General features: G+C 32.7%; 1 protein-coding gene across 5 annotated transcripts in view; it reads right to left on the bottom strand.

Annotated features, from left to right (window-relative positions):
- The window catches only part of LOC118195463 (uncharacterized), a 189,133-nt gene that overhangs the window by 54,357 nt on the left and 112,363 nt on the right, over positions 1-22,413 (bottom strand). For all 5 annotated transcript variants that reach the window (XM_085807143.1, XM_085807147.1, XM_085807144.1 and 2 more), the window contains 2 exons: positions 17,328-17,401; positions 2,604-3,073 (listed from right to left, as the gene is read on the bottom strand). In XM_085807143.1, coding sequence (XP_085663269.1) covers positions 2,604-2,981 — 378 coding nt within the window. In that variant the 5' untranslated portion in view covers positions 2,982-3,073; positions 17,328-17,401. The remainder of the gene's footprint in view (positions 1-2,603; positions 3,074-17,327; positions 17,402-22,413) is intronic.

The raw sequence follows: 22,413 nt of genomic DNA, 5'->3' as shown, positions 1-22,413 counted from the left end.
GTCAAAAAGTCCAGGACACTTTAACGTATAAAATCCCCGGAGACACACGATGACGAATTACATCTCATTCGAATCGAAAATGAAAAATTCTCAGTCAATTAAATTGAGCAACAACAAAACAAAAGTTGAGCACTTTTGGGATTAAAAGTACTCTCTCGGGGGAAAAAGTACTCAGAATTAAAATTTGTAGCTGGCCTTATGAAAATATTAATTTAACGTATGTTTGCAAATTCTGCGTAAAGTAGGGCGCATTTTATGTTTACCTTTTTAAAGCATACAGAATATTGGAACTTCTGCTCTACGGAAATTATATAAAAATGTTAAATTTTATGTTCAAGGAATTCAGCAACTCTGTTGCAATTGTTTTCTTAAAGTTCATTATTTTATTTTGAACAACTTTGTAATCAGAAGCACGGATTTAAGATAAATATCTAAGAAAATAAAATCTGTAATCTCCTTGTTTGTGTGGGGGGAGGGGTAACACCACTTTCTGTGAGTGTACAAGAAAAAAAAGCACACATAAAAAAGGGAGAAAATATCAAACTTTAAACATAATCAAAAATGTTTTGTGCATCCACAAAACAAAATCATTCATTAATTCTTCACGTAAAATTCAACATAATTTTCTTATATGATTTCAAATGAAGAAAAAGGATGCGGAAGTATTTTTAACGATTTAAAAAAAAACTTCTTTAAAGCATTGAAATAAACAATCATAAGACAGCTTAGATATGAATTATCTTTTTAAAGAGAGAGCAAGGTGAATTATGCTTCCATCTACAGGGGGAAAATCATTTTTATACGTTTCAAATTGCTTACAATTTTTTAAAAAAAAATTGATGCTGTGGGTACAAGTGTAAAAAAATTATAATTTATTATTAACATATAAAAGTAATTTTAATAAATATATAGTGAAAAGCAAATAGATAAACAATTAAAAAAATGACACGAATTCCTCTTTTTCGACAGGGCTGAACCCCGTTTAAGAATTTTTTCGTTCCGCCGTCTTTTGTACGATTTTAATGAATTATACACTGAAGATCAGCAATAACATTTTTTAACATAAGCTACATATCAACAGTTGACAGATTCCGAATAAGATGTAAGGAATGATATTTTACACAATAGCATGCAAATATAGCATATGCAAAATTAAACCTAAATGTTTGAGGAAGAAAATCGCGTTATCTTTTGCACAGGTCTCTATCTTTCGCACAGAAAGTTTTATTATATATTTATACAGGAAACTGAAATTAATCTCGAAGCTTGAATTTTATCAATTATGCGAATTGTTTTTTTGCTTTAAATAATTATGTACGACGTCAATTTCTTTCTTTTTTACTTTTTATTTCTTGTGCAAGACAGCACATACAATGGTATCTACCTAACAAAAGATATCCCTTCATAAAGAACTTTTTAAAGCAAAATAACTCATATTTACATTAAAGATGGGGGAAATCAGGAAAACCTCCAAGCAGTCAGCCTATTTGATGGGATTTGAACCCGAGTCGAACTGCCAGTGGTCAGTGATTTTTTAACTTAATTAAATTAATTTGACTTAATAAGTTTGTAGGAAATGAAATTCGATGCATACCCCTCCTTCCGCGCTAATTAATTTCGCACCTACTTTTTCATGTTAAAGCAAAAGCAATATGCACATTAGCAATAGTAAAGGAACCAGTTTTTAAAACGCTTAACGTGCACTCTCCCAAAAAGAAAAGTTTAAAAGTACCTTGTACAGAAAATGTACGGATATGCGTACAGAAATCGTTGTTTTTTAAATTAATGGATTTAAAAACAAAGTCATTACTTAGATTTTATATCTGAATACTCGTAGAGATAGTAAAGCGAATTTTTCACTTGAAACATTAATTTAGAAGGAATCTGCATTATTTACAAATCGGGAAGATAAATAAAAGTAAAATATATCAACTAAGGCAATATTTGAATAGTTCGATTTTTAGTATCTTTGGGAAATGCCTTTATTCAATTTTGCGTCTTGTTATTTAATTTTCTTATGCTATTTAACCAAAGACTTTCCTTCCTTGCACTTTAATACACTGTTAACTTTTTCCTGTGCATATATTTAGATTATATTTATGGTGTATTTTTGCTTTTTTAGTGTCTTTCGGCTGATGCCATCGGATGATGATGATTTCGGATGATGGTTTAATGCTTTCATTTAAATTCTGAAGAAAGTTCTTCCACAGGGATTTCAATAAAAAGTACCTGATAAGTAGTGGTGCAAATGAAAAGGAATAAGTGGGGACGCATAAATGAACCAGAATCAATTAAACTATCATAGAATACATAATAATAATTAGATCATATGATCTGTTGAACACAAGTTACAGATTTCCATTTATTCGTTAACCATATCGTTCAGCAATTTTTATACTGTTAAAAAATCTTTTCGGTTTAACTAGAACTCAGAAATATTCAGCCAAACTAACATTTTTGAGGAGCAAAACGGGACCATAATTTTAATAAACGCGATATCAAATTATACCCTCTCAATAAATTCAGTCATGTGACTAGAAAAGTGCAATTCACATTGGCTTAAAGTGCATTCATTCATTAATCACAAATATATAATAACGAACCTTTTTGTACAGTGGAGACTGTACCTTTACGAACTGCAATGGATTGTGTGATGGCAGTTTGGGTGCTTTTCCGACAGTCCTCGTTGGAATGTATTCTCCGGTGTTTGAATCTGCGCTTCGATGATTCGCAACACTGCCACATCCCGAACTACTACTCCCACTGCTTTCCAGGCTATCCATAGAAGCGGAACGTATGTGTCTCTCATCACTGTAACTGCTGTCGCCGCCAGACGTCGCAGACTGCCAACTCTGAAGGGTGACATTAGGCGTTCGAGGAGCCACTGGTGGTGGTTGTCGGCTCGGCATCATATTTTGTTGAGGAGAGTTCACTATCTCGTTGTCCGTAGTCGCTCGGAAAAGCGTTGTGCTCCCCGGCATAGTACAGGCAATCTCAGATTAAACAAAGCTATGGAAGGCTTCGTTATATCTCCCGAATTTCCATCTTCTGGTTGGGGTCAATCTGGACTTCTCTGAGGAAAGAAAAGAATAATGCGATTGAGAAAAAAAAAAAGGGGAAGGCATTATAAAATAGAAATACCAGTTTCTCATATATATATATATGCATATACACACACAGTAAAATCTAAATGCCCACAGAAATCTCAAAAGTTCATGAAAATGAAACAAATGGTTATATGGTTTTCACGAAAATTAATCAGAAGGAGATGAATTTTTTTTTGGCAACCAGTAAACGTTTAAGCATTTCATCGATAGGGAAAGCTGTATTATACTGGCATTAAAAATCTTAGCCAAGACTATGAAGAAAACAATGCATCCGTTTACGCGTTACAAAAGCAAATTATTCAGGCTATTTCCCAAGAGAAAAACATTTCGATGTTACTCTAAATATATTCTTGGTACAGTACAGTGACCTTTATCGATAAAATTGTACTAGGTATTTATCCTTTGTGACAGTGTAAAGGTTTAGTTAAGGCTGAACTGGATGTTTATCCTCTTGAAAAAAATAATAAACAAATAAAAATTTTTAAAAATCCCTCACACCCCATTGTACCTTTTTTTTTTATCTTATATATATTATATGCATTTCCAGGAATCAGCAATAATTCTCTTGTTTTAATCTTTTACATTTTATCTGACACAGCAGCAACTTTATTAATTCCAATTTTGACCACAATAGTACACATTTCCATTCTAAATTTCACCTCGAAGTTCCTAGGAGATAATTTCCTTTATTTTCTCTATAAATCTATTGAATTATATATATATGCATGTAAGAAAAATAAAGAATATGTAAAAGATTAACTTAGTAACATAAATTCCCTTCTGTATTCTAAAAATAGTAACTCCTATTTGCACTGCGTTATTTCGAGAAAAATCTATGTCATATGGCTCTTACGTAATTCTAATGATGTAAATGGAACTAAAACTCAAACAGCCAATAATAATTTTACAGAAATATTAACTGTCGAATCAAAATGCTTTGGAAACCAAAACTAACTCAGTCTAAATTAAGATTTCATCCTGAACATAACGCACTTGCTTTCTACGCTTTGCCTTAGCTGGACTGCAGTCTGTCTGCTCCTTCCTTTCTGCTGCGAATCTATCAAAAATGTAATTCTTTTGGAACAGGCGCGTTTAATGTGCCGACTTGTGTGTAGCCGCAACATGTGGCTGAAAATAAAACTGAAGATTTAATCTGCCTTCGCCTCCAATTTCCTACTCATTTTGGATCAACACTTCTACGCCATCAAAATTCCTGCTCCTGGTCATATATATATATATGCTGGACTCAGATCTGCAGTGTATTTATGGCGGCACTGCATATTTTCTTTTTTCGTAAAATAAAAATGTTACATAATAAATTTATTAGTATATTTTAAATTTGCAAGATTTAAAGCTCATTCCTAAAATTTGAAAAACTAAGAATACAGATTATGAGCAAAAAGGGATCTACAAGCTCGTGTTCTTTAGTCTCATCGGAAAAAAAAAAAAAAAAAAGTTACTTGCGAAATACGGATATGGTAATTATTATTTTATTGCATAAAAGAGAATAATTTTTTTAAAAATGCATTTTCGAAGATATATGATGCCTTTCATTTTTAAGGAATGAAAATTTAACTGGCTATTAAGAAACCTGTTTTATTAACAATTTCTGCGGAAGTATTAATGGGCAGCATAATGATACGTACCGTTTAATCTTTTTTTCCTCCTCGAATTTATAACAGGAACAAACACTGAAATATTAACCAAACAATAAAAGTATTTTACTTAATCTTTTAAGGTAACTGAAACTAGACCCATGTGCATGAACTTTGTCACTAAGCAACCGTATTTCCGAACAGCAGTGTTTTGCCAGGGTAAACACGACTCCCATTCATGATTTCAGCTTTGAAAAGGTAGTGTTACATTACAGCCTGCATCTCTTCAAAATGATGGATTTTAGTTGAGGTGCATATTTAGTACTCTGTTAAATGTTAAGTTCTGTTATTAAATAAGTTATAACTATCATTGGACGTTCGTTAAACAGTTGAAATTCACAATGACTGAGATAATTTAGAATGGAAGAAATTTTGAAAAAAATTTGAAGTAACCACATTCGCAACTATTCGATTCTGTTGCTGAATTAGGAAACATTTTATTATTCTGTGATATGTTTTATTTGGAATACAATCCACGCAAATCCTGACGAATTATTCGTAACTGACCCACTGGCTAAAATACCAAAATCATGCATGGAATTCCTTTTCTTTTGCTCTTTATGTAATAAAAAAACCCTACAGTTCCTTACACTTGCCAATCTCTCTCAGTCATCTGACTCGTAGCTAGATGCCTGCCAGTTATCATTCAGAAATTTTGAAATGCATACACAACAATACCGTTAATCTCAAGCTCTTCCGATAAAAATCTTCATTCTTTTTATTCGTACCTCGCTGCGCTTTACCCACACATGAAAAGAGCAGGTACTGACCCATACTACCCGGAAACTGCTGAAAGCGTTTTGAAACATTGTCTAGGGTGAAGAAGCTCAGTCAATGAGTTCATGTTTTCATTGGGTATTTTTATTATTATAACTACCTAGTGTAGAGCTATTTGGAGGAGAATGTATGAATCATATTAGCATTTTCGACGCGCCCTGCAATAAGAGATTCTATAGTTCAACAGTGAGCCCAAACTTTTTGCCACAACGCTATGTATGTCAACAACTGGATTTTGAAAAAATAAATAAATAAATAAATAAATAAATAAATAAAATAAAAAAAAGCAAAATTGTACAGAATGTCATAATTTTTAATGGAATGAAGTGGTGAATTTGTGGGGGCAAACACATTACACATTTAACAGTATTTGATACCTATAGACCATCTCTATTAAAAAAATCAAAATAGTTACAAAAATATACCTGAAGCATGCAGCTTATTTATTCATTTATATCTGAAAGCTCTAGTGTTTTGCTAGCATGTCTAGGAGCTCTTCTTGTGTAATATTATTCACATTTCATATAGGTTCAGAAAAATAATATCCTATTCTAATATATTTTTACAGACTTTCATTACATCTTGTGTAATAGACTAGAAGAGAAATCTTTTCTGATCTTGTGTAATGTATTTCTGATCTTGTGTAATCTTTTTTGATCTTGTGTAATGTTATTATTCACAGTACATATAGGTTCAGAAAAATACTATTCTTTTCTAATCTATTTTTACAGACTTCCATTACCTATTCCATTACCTTCACAGCATTTCACAGTCCTCTGGTTTCCAGAGAAAAATCCGAATTTCTCCATTATAGCAGTTTTTCACATCACACCACACCTCATTAGCATAAATAATTTCCCGGTTCATCTCACAAGCATAAATAATATCACGACACACAATAAAGGAACATTTTACTATTAACCTGATTAATTTCTTCTACATATTTCATACTAGAATTTAATTAATAAGATTTTTCTTTCAAATATTTTTGCACGATATATAAATATTCCAACTAGATGTTTGTCTCAGGTAAGATGCAGTCATAAGCAGGAAATAAACAAAGCAAATAGAGTGGAAATATCTAATGTATTCGTCCTTCGTCGCTGATATAAGACATAATTTTTATAACCCTATAAAACATATTTAACCATATAAAACATATTTTATAACCCTATAAAACCTATTTGACATAGTTTTTATAACCCATCTATGAATTTAATTGCCAGGCTTGATTGAGTGAAATTTTGAGAACACTTTATAAAATTAATTTTGCAGAAAAGAATTACTGACTGTGTATAAATATACTACTAATAATAATTTAATAACACAACAAAAAAAAAATCTTTGAGGTATTAACATATATATTTACAAATTTTCTTTAGCCACAGTCAATACAATTGATAGATTGTTGCTTCAGTGACATACTTAGGCTTATTTCTATGAACCCAACCTTTTTTATACTTGGGTCTAGAGTCGAAAGAATTACATTCATTTCATAACCAATGATGATCCTTTAAATTCTTACACAGAGGGAAAACTTTATTCACCCATATTATATTGTAGTAATTGGTAAAAGAATGTTTATAGTTTTATTCTATAATGGATAAAAACTCCTTTTCTCCGTTACCTATAATAGGAATAAAAGAAAATTCTAAGCTCAGCTTCAAGGATACAATCACGTATAAGTCTAATAAGACTACTTTTAAGTTCTTTTTTTGTTTCACATAAATGGAATCCCATATAATCTAATGAAGATGTAATGTGATTTCGAGTCTAAATGATTTTTTTTTTTGTTTTTTTTTTTTTGTTTTGTTGTTCTTGTTGTTGTTGTTGACATTAATTCAAAGTAGTGATAACGTTTTCTTCTCAAACCTGCAAAGGTGTTGAACAACAAGTTTTAGTAGTTCTTTTTTTCGGTTTCAAGCAATAACATTGACTAACATTTCAAAGAACCATTTTTTGCTATATCTTTCAAAATTAAATTTGGTTTTTTAATCCATTAATTTTTTCCGTGCAAATTAATATATTCTCTAATGGTTATTGCTCTTTTAGATTCAAGTTAATTTAGGTATTCAAATACGTCAGCTAAGAAGCCATTTTTTGCAACCAGTAATTGTCTTGCAACTTAGCAGAATACTGAGTTACCCTCAGAAAATACTTATAATTCTTTTTTCAATTTATGAACTCTGGACAGAACTCCCCTTGCCGGTATCGCCCTACCCATTTCATCACTTTTCCTGCCACCTTTCAGCGCATAAAATGGTAAAAAGACACGACTGAAGTTGTCTCCTTTTGACCAGATTCATCATTTTTATAATGTCATTAAGAATTCCAGACTTATAACATTTGACACGAGAGCTGCTAGAAGTGCATTATTCGAGAATCAAAATTATCAGACCGAACTTCGGACTCCGAGTCTCTGACCTTCATTGCAGTCATGGTATCAGCAAATAAACTTACATAATTTTCCTATGACACTAAATACTTGTCATTTTAGTCATACATTATTACTAAGTATTCATTGATCCTTTTCAGCCTAAGCTGCTGATGCTGTCGCCGCAATAATCAAGACTTCGCGGTTAAAAGTTTCGGGGCTCATCTGTTGAAAAACTCTTCTTTACAGGACAGCATGTGCCAAAGAGTCTTCTGCAGAAAGATATATGCGTCAAAGCAAGTATTGTCAAAAGCCTTTAACGTGAGGCATTCTGTTTTAGTTCTTTGTTTGTTTGTCTTACTGAAATACTATTAAGAGATATGTTTCTTACGTTTAGAAAAATTTTATACCATACTGTCATATAACGGAGAGGACCATAAAATCAGATATACAACGCAGTCAGTTTTGAATATACTATATTATATACGTGCATGTGTGTGTAATAATGTAGAAGATTGATGGCATAGATATTGTTCCATAATGAAGACCAAACTTGGCAGCCGCGGCAGATTAAATACTCATTTTTATTTCAATTGACATCTGTGGCCCCAATTCACTTTGCTTTCTAATCGTGCCTATTTCGAAACATTTACATTTTTTACATTGTTGCGATATGCAGAAAACAGCGCTACAAGGTTTAAACCGGCAAGAGAAGCAGAAGCAAAGTGCATAGTTATTTCAGTATGGAAGCTTACTAAAAGAAAAGGTTTTGATTTAAATTCTGAATTAACTGCGTCATCATCGTTATGTAAAAGTCATATGATATGATATGCATTATTCTAGACTTCTAGAAATGAAGCAGTCCAAAATAAAATTACTATTTTTAGAATAGAGAGGGGAAATGCCCAAATTAAGAGACTATTGCGAATTTAAGTTATAATTTTGATTTACATAATTTTTATTTTGCATATATATATATACTTTATTATTTGGTATATATATTATATTATTTGACCTCAAATAGTTTTAATAAAATTTCAAAAAACTCAGCCTCTTTCATTGTATTCCGAAGTAGAGATAATTAACATCATCGTAACACAACTTCCCACCTACCCTTAAAACAAACTGCAAATCAGATAATATGTATAAGATACACACAGATTTTTAGTATTATTATTGAAGTCCAACATACGTCTGCAACAGATGCAAATGAAGGAACAGATAAAAGAAAAACAGACATTTTTGCAAGCACAGATTCTGTAGAAAACAAAAGCAACAAGAATGCAAACTTTTGCAGCCACTCCAAGTTCTTACAAGTTTTTTTTTTTTTTTTTTTTTTTTTTATATAAGTGCCACTTTTATGGTCCCATTTTTCGAAACAATTCTAGCCTTAAAAGAGCGAAGTGACAAAACTGAATTCTGAGAATTCCTTTCACTGCATTGAATTACATGAAATTGTCAGTTTTTATCTTCAAATCTTATATTAGATTTGATCACTTCATGTTAGAAGCGGTTGAATTGCTTAATAACAGGAACCGAAGTTTTACTGTGTTTTTTTAAATTTTTGTGCATATATAAAACTTGCTGAAAGTTATTATACATGTTTTGAGCATCTGACTAACTATTTTTAAAACGTAACTAATTATTTTTATAAAATGTTTAATATCATTTTATAAAACCATTTTTTTTAATCTTAAAAATAAAATTGTGTTTAAAAGATTAAAATCATATATAGATATTGCTCAAAAATAAATTAGTGTTTCAGCTAGGTTTTAACAATCAGTCTTGGATTTTCCTCATATCCTTTTCAATTTTTCACGAGATTTCTTTTGCACGATTTCTAGGGAAGTTATGAATTGTGTAAAAACAAGTTTGGATTACAAGTTAATGTTAAAAAGAAAATCTAAGGGGAACTGAGTCTTATTCACGTAAGAAAAATGGGTCGAGCTACTAGCATTCAGCGGTTTCAATCACTCGATCACTTGTGGGTCACATTTAAAATGAACATTTTAAACTTTGTTAAGGGCTTTATCATTGATCAACTATAATTGAATACGCTGAGCATAAAATTTATTTCACAATGTCAGTTAAAATTTATTTCACCTAAATTCATTCAATATTTAACGTGCAAAAAGTATACATAACATGAAGTGGTATTTTTTCTATAAAATAGTAGATATTTTATAAATGCTATTTGACATGCAGTTACACCGATTTAGAAATATTATCAAACTAAAAAGGAAGAGAGTGAGTGACTTTAAAGCAGTGATTGCTAGCCTTTCTGAACTGATGACCAATTTAAATGAACACCTCTAATCTTGTAATACTCTGATCTCTTGGTTTTTGAATCACTATTATTATTATTAGATAATTACATATTTAATTTGAATTAGCCAAATGGTTAGAGGAGCTTAACTGAGCCGCCACTGTGCTTGGAATTCAATCCAATAACAAACAGACGTTCGAGACCATATGCCGTCTTTGCGAAATGAAGGAATTAAAATCCTTGGATATTTAAGCGTTTGCGAGAAGTTAATGGCAGATAAGAAAAGTACGAAACCCTTAAATTCCACCTCCTGAAATAATTTTTGGTTAAAACTGGAGTGGAAATTAGGTAAATAGCCTTCGAGAACTTTATTTTAATCAAATACTCCAATCCACTTTTAATGAGGTCGAGAATTCGGTATATTCACAGAATTTGTGAAGAGAAGGTTTTTAATTGAGAGATTAATAAGAAAATTATCTTAAAGATATACTAATCTATTTCTCTGTTTTAAGTTTTAGTATTGTTTTCTTTTCTTTTATAAAAAAATACTGATTTGCACAGTATGATGTTGGAAAAAGAAAGAAAATTTTAAAACATATTATACTTAAAAAATTTGCTACGCTCTTAATGACGCTTAATAACATATCAGTATGTCACGACATTTGGGAGATACTGTAACTGTAACTATGTCCAATGAAGAGATGAAGAAATGGGCCTGAATGAGGACGATCTTTATGAGACAACTAGGAAACATTAATATATCATCAGTATATTCCAAAAAAACTAAGTTCCGTACAGTTCCGGAAGATAACCCTCCATAATTATGCAGCTACAGTTTATTTCCTATGCAGTATTCGAATGCTAATAAAACAATATTCCAATCATTCACAGTTTGACAATTAGGGAGAAATCAGACAAGAATTGGGGGAAATTACGAAAGCTTCTATTGTGCCATGTAGGACAGAATCTCCACCACTCCCCGCACTGCTTCCTGCGGCACTAACGCGGGGAACAATAGGCATCAGTTAAGAAGATTTGGTAGATGGTATATACATTTAATATTTAATGAGTTCTAGCCACTGAAGAATGAAAAAGAGCTGGAGGAGAACCTCCAAATACATGACTAACAAGTGTGAAAATGGCACGCAAAAGTATGAAAATTCGACAGCAGTTTTACGTTTTCCTGACATCGCCTCATTACTAAAGGTACAAGACATAGCGGTTCACACGGAGAATTTCGCTGTTTTAAACAACTTAGGCTCAGTTTAAACGGTGGGATAATTTAAAATCAGTAAAGAAACAACCTTGTATTTCGCGCAGATTTAGACAAAAAAAAAAAAACCTCAATCGATTTCGAGGGCAAACAGGACCCTCGTCATCAGCAGCATTTTTAAATTTAAATTACTAATTTTGCCAATAGATGGCGCTACCTTCCTGTTCGCTTCGCTGCAGTAGAGTATAAATAGGACCGTTACGGTTTTCGTCTCCCTATTATCATTCAGAGGCATAACATTAAAAAACAACTAGAATGTGACATCAAACTCTTCGATGAAACTGTGCCAAGGGTAAAAACAGTCAACTATCTTGGAATTATCCTAAATCAAAAGCTAACATAAATGGATCATATTCAGAATATAAGAAGAAAAGTGAATAACACAATCCACAGTTTATATCCTCTGCTTAGTAGAAATTCAACCCTAAGTCTGAAATGCAAACGTCATATTTACGTCTCAGTTATCAGACCGTTTATTACTTATGCATCACCAGCATGAACTGCCCACACACCAGCCAACGAAAAAATTATGCAGACCCTCCAAAATAGGGTGTTAAGAATAATGACAAACGCACATTTCGTAGTAAGCACGGACATTCTGCGCCGAGATCTTAAGACCCCGAGAATGCATACACTACTTAATGATCTGAATGACAGATTTTTCACTAAGGCTATAAATTGCCGGACTGTCAACTATTCAGAAATTTTCGGTTATGAGATTCTTGACAACGACAAATTACTCCGACCTTTCGCCGCCCATTTACTGGCACATGAAAACTTTGTCACATAAATTAAGGTCTTAATAATTTATACATACGTATCTATATATAACGTACATAGTTTTTCATTCTATAATTTATTTATAATCATTTTCAACTGTCTTAGTATTTGTTAGACGTTCTTTGCCAGAGCTTCAGTTTCTCCTGAGCGACGACAGGTGTAGCCGCGCTGATCGTCACCTCATGGTGTAACATCGACACGCCCTTCTTCTCCTGGACTCAAGTCACCGCCCCATGGACACAATACCCTTCAAGTAGATTACAATCTCAAGTGCCGCTCTCACGGCATTATTTCAGCAGAACTGGTAAAGTCGCGCGATAAACCAGCAATAATTCATTATTGGTATTGGTATTAGTCTCCCTTTATTTCTGTGGTTTTCCCCGGGAAATTTAGCTAAGGAACTCTCACTTTCATCATGCTCTTCGGGTACTCTCTAAGAAGCTGGAAAAAGCCATTTTATAACAGCTGCATAACAACTAGTTCCAAGTTTCAAGTAGTCTCCCTTTCCCCTTCTTGTTTCTCATGTTGGCATCTCCTCTTCTTCCCGTTTACTCTTGCACGTTTACTCCTGCACATTCTTTACCCTTTTGAAGTGGAGATAAATGGTTTTATTACCATAGGTACTCTGAACACTGCAATCCTTGGACCTGCGCTCCAGTCTTGCAAATTTCTTTGCTCCTGATGAAGAGAGACCTGTTTTCCCTCGAAACCGATTGAAATTTTGTAGAAGTATACGCTAAATAAAAGGTTGTTTCTTTACTAACTTTCAGTTTCATGTTAGCGTGCATCTCTTCTGATTTCGTGGTATAAATGTCACAAAGGCATAGTCACAAGGCATAAAATGCGGGAATTCCGTTCATACCTGCGAGACAGGGTCTAAGCTATAGCCAATTAGAGAAGGTAAGTTTGCGCGTGTGTGATTGTGTCTACACCTTTCCCGCACAACAGGTTAAGAGTGTTCTCTCTGATTGGTCGAATCTTATACCAAGTCGGCATAAAGTTAAAAAATTCCAACTTTATGCCAAAAGCCCTAAACCAGTTTTTGTGATGTAGCAAGGTCTGGTTACCTAGCAACAAAGCTCGGCCTAAACCACTTAATGACATTTATACCACAGTCTGAACCCCGGAGCCTTAACTTCCATAGCCTTACTTTTAAAAGTATTCTCAGACATTTGGAAGTTTTCTTCTGTTGATTAGGGCAAACTTTAATTTGTATTTATTACCCTGTTCTGGCAAAATATTCGTATTTTACTCTTTTGCTTTCTTCATGGCCACGAAACTACGCTTGTGTCTTAGAAGTTATAAAAATAAAACAATCAAGCAAAATACTACAAAAAATAAATAAATAAATAACCAAGCGTAAACAGTTAAACAAAAAGCTTTTATGAATAGGTACAACAAAGTTAACCGTTTGGGGTTGCGAGAAATTCTACAAATACATTAAAACAGTTATTAATAATAGAGATTTACGTTTTCTCCCAGATCCATCTCAATTTTTAAGTTTTGTAATAAATAACCTTGACACATTTCCTTAGCATCTCATTTAAAAGAAAGATGTACATCCAAACAAAGCGCAAATAACATTTTCTTTAATACAGCACACCGGAAATAATTTAAATACAGACTAACGGAAAAATGCAGGTCTATCATGCAGATTTTTTTTTTTTTTTTTTTTTTTTAATAAAGCGAAAAATATTACAAGGAACACCAGTTGTACTTAACAAGGCAAGCGAAAGGTATGTTTACACGGGTAAATCATAATTGTGAAATAACTATTGAAATTTCAAAGTTCTGTTTTTTTTTTTTTTTTTTTAAATTAACTCAAATAACTTACTACATAAAATAAACTAAAGGTGCAAAATTTCTCCATCCATGTCTACGAAGGAATTTAAATTAAGAAATAATTTCAGGTAAGGATTAAAAAATGTTTAATGTTTAATGCAACTTCTCTCACATACAACCAGAGCTGCCACAGTTGGTAGAGTTGTTAATGACGCTGACTGCCGCCCCAATGGGTCCGGGTCCAAATCTCGTAGATAGCATGGATGTTTGCAAGTGTATAATGTCTGTGGGGTATCGGGGCCCTCAAAATACTGGACAGCCGAAAGTTCTCTCGAGTGGTTTGGTAATAGGGGAGAGGGAAGGAAAATCCTCGGACCGTCCACCGGGTACTTTCCATCAAAACTGGGGGGGGGGGAATTACTCATTTACTGCGGTGGGACTATATCTGTACAACCAATGGTGAATTTCTGGTTCCCCACCCACTTGTACCTGTACCCATTATTAGTCAAGCTCATGCACAAACGCGTATACCTATAGCAGTAAAATATTCTTATTGTCTCCTGTCAGAAATGTCGACTTGAGATTACATAGAAGACCGACCGAAATGTTTCAATTTAAGTTACACCTTTTAGGAATCGTTATACAAAACAAACGATGAACGACATTTTCACCTTTTTTTGTAAATCCCAAAATACTTCATGGATTTCTTTCTCTTTATATTTGAAAAAAAGTTCTAATTTAGGTATTTTTTAAAAGTGAAGTGTGTGTAAAACGCATTAGAAAAGCCGGGGTATCTCTAACATTAATCGCAAAAGAGGTGTAGCTTGAATCGCACGGAAGCTACAAAAATCTCCTTTGCATGAATCCGAATTCAAGGCAAATAGTATTACAAGCATCTTAACAGGTATTATGATGTATCAAGTTCTGAAAGGGTTGAAAACCCTTTTTAGGTACCACCAAAAAAAAGGAGAGGGGAATTTGAAACGTAAATAAAATTAAATAAAACCTAATATTAGACGAGTTAAATAAACCTCGACTAAATAATTGGCAGACGAAGCGTATATATTAGTATTCATGTAACAAAATACAGCATTAGAAACGCACTTAATGAAAAGAACAGTATAATTGTTTCAGGAATATATTAAAGAAGATAACAGAGCACTCAGTCACAGAGGAAACCAAAAGTCTAGTACGGAATAAATGTAGACATTCGTCCTTCAATGTTCAACTTATTATGCATTCAAAAGCAAACAATTAAATTGTTTTTACAGTTGACTTCTTTCCACTAATTGCCGAGGACTATATACAAAAATAAAAATCTTTCATTATACCTATGCTTGAACGAATGCAAGCAATGAATGAAACATATATTTTTCACATTACGCAGCAAGGCTGGTGGTTTCAAAGCAGATTTGCTACTTTTTGACAGTTTAATTATTTCCTCAGCTGAAATTAAGCATGTTGATTCTTAAATGTTAAAAAAAAATCTCCAATTAAATATTTTTGCATGTAAAGATGTCTAAAAAATTTTGTAGCTAAGATCTGTTAATATTTTTGACATAGGGATTTGGAATTTCGTTTAGTTTTTAGAAGATCTTTAATACTCAGATGGAGACATTTTCAGAAAACGAACAGATTGGAGACAGAGAAATATTACCCGTTATGTAGAAGGTATTGACAAAAAGGAGACTTAAATGAATTTATAAGGTATTTTCTCACACCTTGCCTTCGGTGTGTAAGGTAGCACACGCGCATTCGAGAGTTCAGGTTCGAGTCCCGGCGAAGGCATTGCACATTTTTCACGTCTTTCAGCGTCAAAATAACCCAACGACTCTACAGTGATGCCAGAACAGGTAAAGGTGATGGATGATGATTCTTCACCACCAGGATTTGGCGATTGGGTCTCCTAATCCCCAGTGGTTAAATGTGGGATTTTTCACTCTTTTCTGCATGCTTTTTTGGTGTAACGGTAGCACACTCGGCAGGCATTCGAGAGATCCAGGTTCGAGTCCCGGTGAGGGCACTGCACGTATACTTATGTCTTCCAGCTTCAAAATAACCTAATGACTACAAATTAATCTTTAGTTTGTAAGACACGGATTCCAGAGTACCAAGACTTTTTTCAATGAATACAGCGAACGTAATTTGATCTTAAAATCGTTAAAGGAATTTCTGTAAATTATTGATCCCATATTCGAAAAGCGTTTTAATTTTATTTATGAACTTTTAAGACCCGACAATACCAAATACGCACTAAAATTTCACCATATTTTTAAAAAAAATTAATCCTGAAAAACTGTTAATATCATGATATTATCACATAACGAGAAAATACATGAAACCGTATTGTTAGAAAAAAAAGTCTAATTTTCAGAATGCATGATTTGAGCAAACTTACAGTTTCATCTGGAAAATACCTTTCACATAATTAAGATAATTAGAGAATTAGTACCTTTCACATATTTTCTAAAATAATAATGAAAAAAAAGAATCAACAGTAATTAATTAAAATAGATTAAATAAAAAAGGCCTGTAAGACGCTGTCTGCAGTCACGGTATTCCGTTACCTTAAGGCAAAGCAATCCTCCAACAACAGAAACAGCATAATGGAAAAAAAGGATGCAACCTGGGTTAGAGTTTTAATTACTTCACTTACGAGTTCAGTTCAGGAAGTAGCTGAGAATGTCAGGGGAATGTGGCTGGAGGGCTTTAGAAGGTCAGAGAGATAATCTTCTGGACAGCCCTGCCCTACAATCATTGGTCATCACATGGAGGGGACTTCATTACGATTTCGCCTACAGCGAAGCCCTTGGCACGTATTCGCTAGCTTTCACGCCTGTTTTTACTTAAATTAGTCTGAGATAAGCCTTCATTACGAGTTCCTTTCCATTCAGAGCACGAAGACATTCAGGTGTTTTAAATACTTAAAAATAAAGCGAATTACCAAACTTAAAAATAAAGCGAATTACACTTGTTTCCTCAGTGCATACAAAGCACTGAATGAAAGTCGAATTCTTAAGTTAGGAATACACGCATTAACTTTAATCGAAGCCTTAAGTTTTAGAGTTTAGAATTACTCAGCATATTCGAAATTTAGCATTATTCTAGGCTAATGCAGATTAAAAAAAAAAAAAAAACTGAGAAAGCAGAGGTACATGCCATATTTACAAACCAGTTACTTTTTATCTAAAAGCTATGCTCAAAATTAAAAAGGAAAAATAGATTTTCGGACTTTCAAACAATCAATAACAATACAACACCAATAATAAAGTTATAACAGGAATAAAAGAAAAACTAATTCTCAGATGCTTACTTTTAAACACATATTTTCCACTCACATATATTGCTGCAATATAATAATCAGGTAAACAAAGAATCCAGAGGCTCCTGCAAATGATAAAAAAAGAAATATCTGAGATAAGTATTATCTTTGCTTATATAAAATCTTATTCATGAAACTCTACTTACTACTACTTATATCTAAAAATTTCAGAAAATTCGTTCAAAATAAAACAAAACAAAAAACCAGTCGGAACTTTGGTAAAAATCAAATACCGCTTTTTATATAAAATTTTACGACAATAATAAATCATTCTATGACTGGAGAATACTGTCCTTTGAATGCTTTCATTTGTTTTCCACTACTATTCTCCCCCCCCCGAAGGTAATTTAAATTTTCATGCTATACATGCATAATACATATATATTCTAACAATCTGCATGCATTCTACGAACTCAAACTGTAAAATTACAGTTATTATGATACAGTAATTATATCAGGTTTTAGTAGCTTCTGGCAAACTAATCAAGAAATACATTTTCTTAAAAATAATAATAATAATAATAATAGTAATAATAATAATAATCTGAAAGGTTTCAGATTTTAAATTACGTCTAAAGCGGCGCTTTTTTAACATTTTACGTGTTACCTTTATTTATTAAATAGTATCATGTGCTTCCAACATTCAGTTCAAGAGCAATATCGCAAAATAATTTTAAATTCTAATATCTTTAGGATTTCCGATACAAAGTCTCACGCGCTGGAGAAAAAAATGTTTCTTCTGTACAGCGTTGCCATTGCTCGCTTTGAAATCCTTGAGTTTGTTAATAAGAAATTCGTTAAAGTTTTACAAAATATGAAATCGATAATAAAACAAATTCCAAATTTCAAATTTGAGCTTCCGGATGCCCATATTCGCAGTAGGATTACGTCATGCAAAATTTGATGGCTCTAGGTACCGTTGCTTTATCACAATGCGAGAAAAATACATACATTTATGCAGATTCTTCATTATTTATTTTCTTCAAATATAATACAGGGCGATAATATTTGGTGGCAACAGTCTGAAAAGTGAAACGGACATTCAGAGTGATTCGACGCAAAATCTTAGCACGAAAACGATAGTCTCTCAGGGACAAAGCCCCTTTGGACTAAAAACCCATTAAACTCAAAATGTATTATTATGGCCATATCAAATAACAATTAACTACGTCCGTAAAGTTATACCGGGAAATTAAAATTCGATTTTATAACAAATACTTCAGTACAAATTGATTGATTGATGCTGTATTGTAATTGATTGATTGATGCTGTATTGATTGACGCTGCATTGTAATAATCTTCTAATAATTTATTGATTGAAGCTGTATTGTAGAAATCTTCTAATAAAATATTAGAAAATGCAGAAAATAGTAATTATTTGCCGTTAAGTTTAAAATTTACATAATTTACACCATTATGTATCATCATTACTTGCTTGGCGTATAACGGCAAGAAAACGTACGAAAAAAAAGTGCTTTTAAATGTATTAAATATGCTGATACAGAATTAGAAAGTGCTATCTTTTTTTACACACCTCTACTGAAGGTAACAATTTTCATGTCATTCCTTTTCAGTGTAGAAAGAAATTATAATTTCGAACTATAAATACTATGATTCAAAAACATTAAAAAAGGAAATATTTAAAACGTTTTGCGCCGTCATTATCCTTCTATAGTATATAATGCTATCTATCATATATACATTTTTGTAGATGTTCTTCAATACTTTTTTTTTTTTTTTTGTGACAATTTGTGGCGTGTTTGTTCAAAGATTTTCGGAAAAGAGTTCATCTAACAAATCTTGAACTTGACGAATATGTGTAATCATACTCTTGACGGCGTAAAATTGCCTCTTGTTATTATTATCACCTTTATCGACAGAGAACTGTGTTACTATTGTTTGATAGAAGCAAAGTGTTTAGTTATGCTGATTTCTGAAGAACTCTGAGTAGGAGAAAAGTAATGATGTAAAGAAGCTTCAGCAAGCTGAGGATTCAAAACAAAAGACTTAACATAATGCTTTCTCAGCACTTTAATCTCAACAGTCCTAAAGAACTTTGATCCGATAAAGTAACATAAATCTTCTTTCGAATAAATGCATTCCGTGTAACTTACATGAGACGAAGGGGAAAAAATCGACCATAATTCACGGTCAATCGTTAACCTCTGACCGACTGCGACCGGTTATGCAAATACTGCTACAGGTAGTATTCTGAACACCTGCATAGATGTTATCTAATGCATTTGTGTGAAACCTGTCTTCATGTGATCAAATAAAAAAAACTGAAAGGAAATATAAGATTTCGAAAACAGAAATTAATACTTCGTAAAATGTATGCTCAAGTGCTTTACATACAGGAAGTCACAGATCAAAGAACAGAAGTGTTAAATATTACGATACACACACACGATGAATTTCAAATTTAATTACATGCGAGAAACATGTTTCAAATACAGTCGTAAAAGATGCATCTTGCAGTCACTTAGTGCAGATGATGAAATACGTTTTCCCAATCCGGTGCAAGAATATCCGGTGCCAAGAAGCAAAAAAACGTAGACGGTACTTACACATTATCTTTGTCTCTCTATATTTCTCTGTTATACTCATCTAAGCACACACATATAGAAGATATGGGTATTTATAAAATTAATATTATCATGAAAATTCAAATTTTATTCATTAACATTAAGTACATTTGCACGTATACATGATATCTATCCTCTTCCACCAACATTTTACTTCATGTTGACTAGAAAAGTACGATAGATATTTCATTTAAAGCAGATTTCGGCTTCTTCTCGAAAAGGAAGGAGAGAAGGGAGAAGGACACTGGCTAGAATGATATTTGTTTAAGCTTAAATTCGGACAACCATTTCGAGCACTACTTTCTTAAGATAAGAACATAAGAATTATTTTAGGTAGTTAGATTAGAAATAAATGAGATTAATAGTGTTAGACGAAAGTATTGCTACTAAATGCCCAGCTGCGGTAAGATAGCTTCCCCGTCAGAGAGTGGCAAGGAAAGGCAGAGTTGCCGGATTTGGTGCGAAATCTACCATCTGGCGACAAAATTGACGGTATGCCATAGACGGAGAAAGAACGTTCTAGAACATTCTTACCGTTTTTTCCAAGAATGTTTCCCAAGGTGAAAATCTATATATGCCCTGCCTGTACGCAGGGTATCTACAGTATGTTGAGTTCAATAACAGAGTCTTGAGTTCAGAGATTAGCTCGAGAGCGATCGACCGAGTCGGGAGCTACACTTTAGTGCTTTGCCATGTAGCTGTTTTCAGCGTTAGAGCCTGATAGCCTGAAGGCTGTGTTACGGATTGTTTCAGCGTGTTTATCATAGTTTTTTTATGACTATAACGCGTCTTTCAAGCTGTTATGTGTAATATTGACGAATAAATTGTGTTTTGATTCTTCATCAAGCGTTGTCATCAGTCACTCCAAATCAACGAACCCGTAAAAAGCAACAGCATGTTTTTCAAAACATTTACGCAGAAATGTTGTTTGAAATAATGAGAGATTTTCTTTTAATATCTTTTCCCTGATATCGCTTGTGAGTAACTATTTCACTCTATCGTCTGATGAGTAATGTATACGAAAACCAACTCTAAGGTCTGATTACTGCCTAAGCTTAGGCTTCCAGATTTTAGCGGTCCTCAAAATCGTCTTGGAATTTCTTATAATCCGGTTTTTTCCTTGATAAAAGCAAGGAAAATGGGCGTTAGAGCCTACAAATAACACTGTCGTAGAGCTCGAGACTTTCTTAGTTCAGACTTGGTAATTTCCTAGACAAACTTCCCTATTCACTATTTTTGAGCACAAGGAAGTCATTTGTTCTGATCATAAAATAAATTGCATTTATGGCTAATTGATTGAAGTAATGGAAAACGTTTATTCAACAAACTTGGAAATGATTGGCTTTTGGATTTAACTTACTTAACATTATTTTTTCTGTACTATTTCGGCTAAACTAAGTTTGATTACACAAAGTTAGATTAAGTGGGGTTTACAGCAATATAGGTATTAAAAAATGAAATGGAGTAGTTATGGTATGGTTGACAAGTTAAATTATGGCAAAGCAAGGAAACATTAACTCCCAAAAGTAGTGCCTATAGAGATAATGTAGTTCATGATGCAATAAAAATTAATTTGTGGAAGTGCTTACTATAATCACAGCAGCGTACACTTTGTATTAAAGGATACAAGGCGTAAATTAAGTCAGTATTGTTACAGTATTGAAATAAAAGTGTTGTGTTCATTTATTCAGATTTAAAAGTACAGAAAGAAAATATTTTTGGAAAAAGTTGCGAACCTTAGAATGCATGAGCAAGAACAGTGCAAATGAATTTCTGTAAAATTGTAGGTCTGAAAAATATCTTCGCCTAAATGGCGTTTCGCTCAATTTTCCTTCCTCCTTATTGTCTACGGAGAAGTATCTTTTCCCGAGGTTATTAATTATTATTAAATTACTTTATGTATTTCTCTCTACAGTGTGTTTCAGAAAGATTGTACTATTAAAAATTTACTGTAATGTATCTCGCAAACAATTATTCTGTACCATGGTACGTAATATATAAAACATTTTTTATGAATTAAAATTATTTATATTAACAAAAAAGGCATAAGTATTCGAGTTAAAAATATATTATAAATGAAGTGTAATTTTATTTCTGAGTTTTAACTATTTTCTTTTGCAGAAATATATGGAATTACTTCTCAAAGGATAGATCCAGAAATAATAATCATACTGAAGAGAGGCATTCCAAGTTAAATAAAAAAGCTACCGGTTCCCATTTAAAAGGATTTTCATTGATTAAACTTCTAACGATGATTAAACCATTTAGAAAATAAATCAGTTCTGCTGATACTAAGTTGCAGCAATAAATCAGGGATATTCCTTTTAAAAGACAAAGAATTAAATGAAAAATCAAAAATTTTAAAAGGAAAGTTATTAAGAAACAAAATTTTATTAAAAAATTACGTCGCTGTTGTGAGTACTGCATTCATTTAGAAGCCTAGATGTTGAAATGTTAAATAGCGTTAATTTCATTTGTCAATTTATTTCCAA

The sequence above is a fragment of the Stegodyphus dumicola genome, chromosome X1, assembly GCF_044657685.1.
Source record: "Stegodyphus dumicola isolate Sdum_Otavi_A_Nest chromosome X1, ASM4465768v1".
NCBI lineage: Eukaryota > Metazoa > Arthropoda > Arachnida > Araneae > Eresidae > Stegodyphus > Stegodyphus dumicola.
The sequence above is the reverse complement of the archived record's forward strand: the minus strand, read 5'-3'. Positions and strand labels throughout refer to the sequence as shown.